The 10,382-nt window shown below is 34.5% G+C and overlaps 1 protein-coding gene across 1 annotated transcript; it reads left to right on the top strand.

Moving 5' to 3' along the window:
- The first annotated feature begins 3,628 nt into the window (after positions 1 to 3,628).
- Positions 3,629 to 8,838, top strand: LOC133294545 (DNA replication licensing factor MCM2). Its single transcript, XM_061493233.1, has 17 exons — positions 3,629 to 3,855; positions 3,951 to 4,132; positions 4,667 to 4,833; positions 4,943 to 5,132; positions 5,221 to 5,440; positions 5,532 to 5,739; positions 6,032 to 6,166; positions 6,252 to 6,443; positions 6,527 to 6,699; positions 6,782 to 6,970; positions 7,107 to 7,223; positions 7,376 to 7,460; positions 7,539 to 7,688; positions 7,782 to 7,907; positions 8,000 to 8,182; positions 8,381 to 8,542; positions 8,620 to 8,838. The coding sequence occupies exons 1-17, from the start codon at positions 3,629 to 3,631 to the stop codon at positions 8,734 to 8,736; spliced, it is 2,823 nt and encodes a 940-aa protein (XP_061349217.1). The 3' UTR covers positions 8,737 to 8,838.
- The last annotated feature ends 1,544 nt before the right edge of the window (positions 8,839 to 10,382 follow it).

The following is a 10,382-nucleotide window of genomic DNA, read 5'->3' as shown; positions in this document are numbered from 1 at the left end:
TTTTGGACGGCATTATATCATATGAAAGCAGGGTTTTTAACGAAGATTCTTCCAACAACAAGGTCTGATAATCATTTGAATCAGTTGAGGCCTCCACTACACTTGTTATTTCTAATTTATTTTCTCGGAATCCAAACAGTACATATATTATACTAAATAGAGCTTGATTGCTAAGCAATTTGTACCAGAATCGTAGCATGAGGCGTATATTAACTATAAATAAGCAAATTAATAATCGAAGCACTGCTACTTAGCGGATCTAATAATTTTTTCGAATAAATAATTAAAGATAAATAGTACGTCGAAATTCTTGTAAGTTGTAACTTCAATTTGAAAAACGATCAATGTGATTATCTGAATAGTATAAAGAACTTGTAGACAGATGCACCGTGTCAAATTTGACTCAAAATTGAAACATGCAATTCAGATTCAAACTTACTGCAACGTCTTGATTGCGATCAGCATGTGATGATGCCTCACAGATTGGAGAGAAATCAACAGAATCTTCGGAAATGGATGTAAATGCTGAACTCAAGCGCTTGTTTCTGATCTGGCAGAAGATGAAAACAAAAAGGAACGTGAGAAATCAAACACAAAGAAAAGGAAGACGGACAAAAGTAAGGGTTTAGAATTATGCTGTACCTTTTTAAACTTCGGAACATACTTCAATCTGCAATTACGCTTCTCTGCAGGGGAAGAATAGAACTTTTGAGGCGTTTGGTATTCTTTCATTGGCGGGAATTGAGTAGTATTTTGCGTTCAATTTAAGATCTGGAAATGAGAGTTACGAGTTCGGACTAACCAGACCCGTGTATATATATACGACGGATTCTAATATAATTGAACCAAAGCGGTATTCACACGAAGAGAAGTTAGGATTTTATCTTTTCACAAAATCATAATTTTTGTTGGTCGTATATATATATATATATATATATATATATATATAGGCAGATCCTTTGACACCGGTGTCAAATTTGAAGTTTGACACCTCATCTGAGAGCCGTTAGATCAAAAAAGATCAACGACTCTAATTTGTAAGCATGTGACACCATTGATCTTTTTTGATCTAACGGCTCTCAGATGAGGTGTCAAACTTCAAATTTGACACCGGTATCAAAGGACCTGCCTCATATATATATATATATATATATATATATATATATATATATATATAGATAGATAGATAGGATCCTTTGACACCTCATCTGAGAGCTCTTAGATCAAAAAAGATCAATGGTATCAGATGCTTACAAAAAGTCGTTGATCTTTTTTGATCTAATGGCTCTCAGATGAGGTGTCAAATTTGAAATTTGTATATATATATATATATATATATATATATATATGAGTTTACATTTCTGCAGCTGCTGTAGGTGCATCAATCAAATACTTGCCATATATATACTTGAAAGCATTAAACGCAGGAATCATAATCATACAAAAGATGAAAGAATTAAATATGGAGAATCATAACCATACACATGTCGTTGTTGTACGTAAAGTGGCTGCAGAAAAGATTTTACCATATATATATATAGTATCCTTTGACGTCAGTGTCAAATTTGAAATTTGACATTTCATCTTAAAGTCGTTAGATAAAAAAAGATCTACGATTCTGATTTGTAAGAATGTGACATCATCGATCTTTTTTTATCTAACGACTACCATATGAGGTGTCAAATGATCCTACCTTATATATATATATATATATATATATATATATATAGGTAAGATCCTTTGACACCAGTGTCAAATTTGAGTTTTGACACCTCATCTAGGAGCCATTAGATTAAAAAAGATCAATGGTGTCACATGCTTACAAATAAGAGTCGTTGTTATTTTTTTATATAATGGCTCTCAGATGAGGTGTCAAAATTCAAATTTGACACCGGTATCAAAGGATCCTACGGGGAGGGTTCTTTTGACTTCAGAGTAAGACTAAAGTCTTAATCTCTATCTCGGCCGTTGATTGATGAAATCAACGGTATTCATTTATAGTGTAATTAATAATTAACTAATTAATATGATTTCCTAAAGTATAATGGTTGGATAGACGAAAATTAACAGCTAGGATGAGGAGTAAGACTTAAGTCTTACTCTATAGTCAAATGATCTCTCTCTCCATATATATTTCTTCCGTTGTAAAATATAAAATTGATCTATTACGCATACATAAAAATGTGTAAGATTCATATTTTTTCTCTCCTTATATGAGTTCATACACTTTTATGTGTATAAGAAATAAATTTACCTACCAAATAGTAGTAGCTCAGTTGGCGCATGAGAGTTAAACAGGTGGGGGTGATAGCATGTGTTCGAATCTCCCTAGTACCACATTTGGAAGGGGTTTAAAGCCTTAATCCTGAACCCGCCTCGAATCGAATTAGTTGCGAAGTAATGAACCGATTGAAATATTTTCAAAAATAAATAAATTTACCTCCTAAATACATTAAACTCGTATCAATCTATTTAGTGGTAGAGTTAAAAAAAAAAACCCAATTATTGTCAAAAGACTCAACCAGTGTCAATGTTATATTATTTTAAAAACCTAGCCAATGTAAAGCAGGTACCGTAATTTAAAAAGAAAATCTATATCATTTTTAAAAATCAACTGATACCAAGTGGCTCCGCCACTTAATCTATCATGAAATACCCATCTTATTCTGCTCTCACTTCATCACTTATGATAAAGACCCGAAGAACATGTGATTTTTTTTTTTTGGATAGAAACTGTAATTTTTCAACTCGTTGGCAACAACATCTAATTATAGTGTAAATGAGGATCTAGTCGTGCCAAAACATGATCAATATTTAATGCTTAGCTTTATCTTTTGGAAACAATGTGATGTTTATGTTTAGATATTTTATTTAAATAAGTGAAATACAAATTTTGATTTCGACTTATTTAAAAAAATGATGTTTAATTGTAACTTGTTTAGATATTTTATAACTTTGTTATTTTTTTCCCTGTCGAATATCTTATTAAAGTATTTTAAAGTTTATTAATTTAATATTTAATACATATTTTTTTTCTAAAAGATGAAATAAATATAAAAATAAAAAAGTGAAAGAATAATTGAACATGTAAAAGAATTACAATTTTCTGAATAATAAAATATATAAATCATTAGCATCAATAGCTCTCTTCTTATCTAAAATATCATTTTTTGGCATATATATACAAATTCAAATGAAATATTCACAAATTTTTAATGTCAAGCCTATAAAATTTGTACTTTGAATTATCTATATATTGTTTCTTAAATATAAAATTGAACTTATTTATTCAGATAAAAAAAAATTAATGAGTTGAACTTAAATAATGATATAAAATTTTAATTTTAAAAAAAATTAAATGTCGCAAATACAACTTGGAGAACCCAGATGTAATCCATAATAATGGGCTTCATTCATTTATCAACAAGAATCTCACCCTAACGGGCCCAGCCTGAAGAATGAGAGAGAACTGGGTTGGGCAAGCACGTGTCAGCCCAATAAGTGAGAGGATTGGCGCCAAAGTTTTCCCGCCAAATGAAGGGACCGTATAAAGGACGGTTTGATATACCTTCTGTCTCAGAGGAAAGAGAAAGAAGCAGAGAGTGAGAGAGATTAGAGTCAGAGAAGCATGGAATCAGGAAATCCCTCATCAACGCCAGATCCAGATCCTTCATCGCCGACATCTCCTTCTGCTAATTTCAACACAGACCAGCTTCCTCACACTCACACAAGCCGTGCCTCTGAAGACGACGAGGCTTCCGTTGATCCCGAGGTCATACGAGATGAACCTGAAGAAGAACAACCTAACGAAGAAGAAGAAGATGGAGAAGATCTTTATAATGATAACTTCATGGAGTCAGTCCTCTATTTTTTATTTTTCTCAGAAAAACCCTAATTCCTTTTCTTTTTTTGTTGGCTAATAACTTGTTGTTACCCGAATGAATGAACAGTGATTATCGGAGAATGGACGAGGCTGACCAGTTCGAATCAGTTGGGCTGGATGACACTTTGGAGGACGATAGGGATTTCGATCAGATCATGGAGGATCGAAGGGCTGCAGAGAATGAACTCGACGCACGTGAAGGTCGCATTTCTAATCGCAACAAGCTTCCTCAGCTTCTCCACGACCAGGGTAATCTTTTCTCTTTCCTTTCTTTCCATTTATTTTGTCCCTAATTCCTTTATTCTCGAGTAGTAGCTCGCACACAATGAATTCCTATTCGTCTTCAAATTTTCTAGGCAATTGAATTTGGTCCTGCCAAATCCACTGATCTTATTAATTAAATCTGGACCACTGTAAATTTTTTGCAAATCCATGAAAATTGTTTGTGTACTATACATCAAAGAATTCATTGCTCTTTAAAATACAATGTTATTCTGTTGGTGCTTTAAAATAAAACTATTGAATTGATATTGACACCGGGGAAATTGATTGCATTGCCTGTGATGGAATTATTCGATTTTTTTTAGTAGTGGATGGAATATAAGTCTACGTGAAGCATTGATTGATTGCCAGTAAGTATATGATGCATATGATCTACTTACTGCTGCACAAACTTTAAAGGAGCTTGAGAGAGAAAAATTCACTTGAATGTTTGTTACTATTGTTAGCAAAGTTTTTGACATGGAAAACAATTGGTGTTGATCTATGAACTTTCTGTTGCAGATACAGATGATGACAGCTACAGGCCTTCCAAAAGGGCTCGAGCCAGGCCTCCTATACCAAGCGATGATGATGTTGATGGGATGCCAAGTTCCCCTGGAAGGTCACAAGGAGGACACTCAAGAGAGGATGTTCCAATGACTGATCCAACTGAGGATGATCCAGATGATGTACTGTGTGCTTTGAATTTTTTTTCTTTTCTTTTAAAAAAGAAAATAAATTCTTAGCAGCTATTCATTTGATTTTATTTCACAATTAACATGTGTACATGGAATGTAGGATGGATATGATGACGAAGGTGAGTATGAGATGTACCGAGTTCAAGGGACACTTAGAGAGTGGGTTACAAGAGATGAAGTGCGCCGCTTCATAGCCAGGAAATTCAAGGATTTCTTACTGACATATGTTAATCCAAAAAATGAACCCGGCGACTTTGAATATGTGCGGCTGATAAACGAGATGGTGTCAGGTAATATATTTTTTAAACATGGCCTTCAATTCTTGAGAGTTGTGACAATGAACAGCATCAACTTAGTTATTGTGTCTGTTAATTGCAGCTAATAAGTGCAGTTTGGAGATAGATTACAAACAATTTATCTATGTCCATCCCAACATCGCCATTTGGCTGGCTGATGCACCTCAGTCCGTTTTAGAAGTAATGGAAGATGTTGCCAAAAACGTTGTCTTTCAGTTACATCCAAATTATAGAAATATACATCAGAAGATTTATGTTCGCACCACCAACTTACCAGTTTATGATCAGATTCGAAATATAAGGTGACATTAAAAACCAAACTGATGGATTAGTTCATTCTCCTCCCATTTCTTCCATTGGATAAAAAACTAAAAGTTGTTTTCTTTGGAGCAGGCAGATCCACTTGAATACAATGATCCGAATTGGGGGAGTAGTAACTAGGCGCTCCGGAGTTTTCCCCCAGTTACAACAAGTGAAGTATGACTGTAGCAAATGCGGGGCAATTTTGGGACCTTTTTTTCAGAGTTCATATTCAGAGGTGAGAGTTGGATCCTGTCCCGAGTGTCAATCAAAAGGGCCGTTCACTGTCAATATTGAGCAGGTACAGCTTTTCAAATCCTTGTGTTTTACTCCTCTATTTGGCTAAAGAAGTTAATAGTTAGGTTATTGAAATTAAAAACCTTTGGAATTTGGATACACAGATAGGGCTGATTATTGGCCTTCACTTTGCCGAGGCCAAATGACTCCGTAAGGCTAGTTCTATTGAGATGTTGTATTGTTGTTTTGATTCACAAATGATAATACTTTTTGGATCTTCTGTAACAAAATAATTTGACAACCAACATTGCTGAAAAGACAAATAAACTCATTTTCTCCTTCTCTGCTTGCTCTAGACAATTTACAGGAATTTTCAAAAGCTTTCTCTCCAAGAGAGCCCAGGAATAGTTCCTGCAGGTCGACTTCCAAGATACAAAGAAGTGATACTATTGAATGATTTGATTGACTGTGCTCGCCCCGGTGAAGAGATTGTACATCCTCTGCTTGGACTTGTTATTTTTTGGCCTTGGGTGATACAAATGACTTTCATATAAATATTCTGTTAAAATGTTTCAGGAGGTCACAGGTATTTATACTAATAACTTCGACTTATCCCTAAACACAAAGAATGGATTTCCAGTGTTTGCCACTGTTGTTGAGGCAAATTATGTTACGAAGAAGCAAGACCTCTTCTCTTCCTACAAACTTACCCAGGAAGACAAAGAAGAGATTCAAAACCTGGGCAAAGACCCCCGAATTGGAGAAAGGGTTTGTGTCCTAGAAATTTTTTTGGTATATTTATTTTTCCATTTAGTTATTTGTTGTGTAATGTTCGATAAATTGAATTTCAGATTATCAAGTCTATTGCTCCATCAATCTATGGTCATGAGGACATAAAAACTGCAATAGCTTTAGCTATGTTTGGAGGTCAAGAAAAAAATGTTAAAGGAAAGCATCGACTGCGTGGAGACATAAATGTTCTTCTTCTCGGTGATCCAGGAACAGCAAAATCTCAATTTCTTAAGTATAAACTTTACCAAAGTCTCAATTTTCCATTTTTGATAATGATCAAATAAATAATAAATTTTACCAAAATCTGCTGCAAGGTACGTTGAAAAAACGGGGCAGAGAGCTGTATACACTACCGGCAAAGGGGCTTCTGCTGTGGGTCTCACAGCTGCAGTTCACAAGGATCCAATAACAAGGGAGTGGACTCTTGAGGGGGGAGCCCTTGTTCTAGCTGATAAAGGAATTTGTCTTATTGATGAGTTTGACAAGATGAATGACCAGGATAGGTAAGAAAATAGATCTTGTAATCATTCTTGATTTCTTAGTTACAATTTGCGAGCCCGCACCCTCACCGGATGAAGAGAATAAGTTATCAGTTGTGTCTGACCATTAAGATATCTATATTTATATATATGGTATCAGGGTAAGTATCCATGAAGCCATGGAGCAGCAGAGCATAAGCATATCAAAAGCGGGAATCGTCACATCTCTTCAGGCACGCTGCTCCGTCATTGCTGCCGCAAATCCAATTGGAGGAAGGTATGCAAATATGAATGGTTGCATGTTTCTGTGGGCAAGTTATCACTGTTCATCAGTGTCACAGCTGAGACTTGAACTTCTCTGTCATACATATTGAATGATATTGGAACTACTACTGAGTACTTAAATTTAATTCTTTGTTGGATTTGTAGATACGATTCCTCGAAAACATTCTCTCAAAATGTTGAATTGACGGATCCTATTGTTTCTCGTTTTGACATCCTCTGCGTTGTGAAGGTTATGTTTAAATTCATAGCTTCTTCGATATAGTCTTCACTTATTCATATTTATTGAGAGGTTTCTTTGATTTTACAGGATGTGGTTGATCCGGTCACTGATGAAATGCTTGCAAAGTTTGTAGTTGACAGCCACTTCAAGTCACAACCCAAGGGCGCTAACAAAGATGATAAGTCCTTGAGCGAGTCCCAAGATGTTTATGCAACTGGCATGCCAGCTGATCCCGAGGTCCTTACTCAGATCCTGCTATTGCTAGTAATCTTTATTTAGGTGTACGTAGATTGTGGCTTCTATATCTCGTGATTTTTGGCTTATTTGCAGATACTTCCTCAAGATCTGCTGAAGAAGTACATTACATATGCCAAGTTGAATGTTTTTCCAAGGTTACATGAAGCCGATATGGATAAACTGACCCATGTATATGCTGAACTGCGGAGGGAATCTTCAGTAATGTCCTGTCTCTTCTCTCGCCTAAAAATTTTGTGATTATTGTTTGTATTTCGGCTTCACTAACATGCCGCTCTTATTCTCTTGTATAGCACGGACAAGGAGTCCCCATTGCCGTAAGACACATTGAATCAATGATAAGAATGTCTGAAGCCCATGCGAGAATGCATCTCAGACAGCATGTTACACAAGAGGATGTGGACATGGCAATTCGTGTTCTACTTGATTCATTCATTTCAACCCAAAAATTTGGGGTGCAGAAAGCTCTGCAAAAGGTATAGAAAGATATTCTAGGCCTAACACGGAGTTCTATTAAATCCAGATATTCCCTGGCATCTTATTTTACCTTTTTTTTGCATTCTTTTTTTTTTAAAAAAAAAGTGCCTACCGATTTGCAATAGTAAATATGTTTAGAATTTGTGAAATTTGTATAGACAAATGCCTTCGCCTAAACAATGAGCTCACTGTTGCAGAGCTTTAGAAAGTATATGACTTTCAAGAAGGACTATAATGAATTGGTACTATATCTTCTACGGGAGCTTGTAAAGAATGCTTTGCATTTCGAAGAAATTGTCGCTGGATCTGCTTCAGGGTTAACGCATGTTGATGTCAAATTAGAGGATCTCTACAATAAGGTAATGATATTTGTCCTTCTGTTTGTTTTCGAACTAAGATTGTAGTGGCTCAACTCTGTTTGTTTAACATTAAGCAGGCTCGAGAGCATGAAATTTATGATCTGAAACCCTTCTTCAGCAGCAGTCACTTTTCAAGGGCCAAATTTGTGTTGGATGAAAAGCGAGAAGTGATCAGACATCAACTTGCTAGATGAAAGTAGAATGCATCTAAGGATTTTGATCGGGTATTATTTTGGAAGGGCCTTTGAATGATCTCAGTTTTTTTTACCATGAATGTAGATGCATTAATTTAATCATAAATAATTTTGTATAATTTGACCGAAATGTCACGTAGTGCTTTTCAGTGGTTTGGGGCCGGTATGGTGCCTGTTGTTGGATTGAGGATTATCTCCATAGACCCCTCCCTTCAGTTCCGTTTAGATTGCTATCATTTCTCGCCAATGCCACATATTATAGCAGTTTAGAACTTGCAATATTTTCTAAGCCGGTATCATTGTCAGTTGTGTGTTACTAAAATCTAACATCTCTTTTGCCTGATGCAACAATATGTGCTTTCAGCCATTCATGTACAATGAAGCAACCTAGCTCCTGCATCTTGGTTAAAAACAAAATAGTTGGGATCTCTTTTTAGGTTGTGATGCACCAAATAGATAGCTCACTAGATTGAGATGCATACAACAGTTTGTAAAGCAAAGTATAATAGTTGACAGATCATCCAAATCTCAACTATCACTTAATTCTCGTAACTGACAATACACTGATGCTGTTTACCGTGATTGCTTTTCTGCCAATTTGGACTCAAGTTAATGGTAGGGGTTTTGTTAGGTTTTATTATGTTTATTTTTTAAATAAATAAATATTAAATAATCAAAAGTGTGTAACTAATGACATATGTTATTCTCTTTTAATTATGGGTCAAGTTTCTATTCTTTTAAAGAATACAAGTTCTATTTTTTTAGTTTTTAACATTGTGTGTAAGATATAGTTATAATATGAATTTTTTTTTTCACATCACAAGTGACTTAGAATCGGGCGGGCGGGCGGGGGGTTATATTATAATTATATCTTACCAGTAAGATATATTAAACATTAAAAGAATACAAGATTATTTCTATTAAAAGGACAATTTTTTCCCCTATAATTATATGGTCTGTAATTTTTATCAGTTTACAAAAGTGAAAACGTCAAAAACATCACATGGTTTAATCTTTTATCAATGAGTAGCCAAACTTTTTCTTTTCTTTATTTATCTGCTAGAAATAACAATGAGCAGCCGAAAGAGACGAGCATAACTAACTCTACTGCAATCTTTCTTCAGATCCGTTGTCGTTTGTTAAATCACGATTCTGAGTTTTTAGAATCTAAGCTACTTATAATTCGACCTTATTTAAAGTTAATTAAATTGAGTTTAAATTACACTGCACTTTTGAATTAGGTTTAATTAACGTTTTAAGTTAACTTAGCTTTATGATGGTAGTACTGAAAATGTAAAATACATAGTCTGTAAAACTATATAGGACCAGGATCTTCTTACACCGGTGTAAGAGTTATTACTCTTACACTCAATCTTAACCATTGATTTTTGCATATCTAACGGTTATAATTAATAATTATTTAATGAGAATAATATAATTAATTACAGTCGTTTGATGGACGGAAATCAACGGTTAAGATTGAGTGTAAGAGTTATTAATCTTACACTGGTATAAGTTGATCCTGTCTCATATATATATATATATATATATATATATATATATATATATATATATATATATATATATATAAAATGTTCGCTTTTTCTGCTGTAGATAAGTTATTTGCAGTAAGTTCAATACGACGT

Source organism: Gastrolobium bilobum, unplaced genomic scaffold (genome assembly GCF_033153095.1).
Source record: "Gastrolobium bilobum isolate Gb01-03AN ecotype WA unplaced genomic scaffold, APGP_CSIRO_Gbil_v1 utg5188, whole genome shotgun sequence".
Lineage (NCBI taxonomy): Eukaryota > Viridiplantae > Streptophyta > Magnoliopsida > Fabales > Fabaceae > Gastrolobium > Gastrolobium bilobum.
The sequence above is the reverse complement of the archived record's forward strand: the minus strand, read 5'-3'. Positions and strand labels throughout refer to the sequence as shown.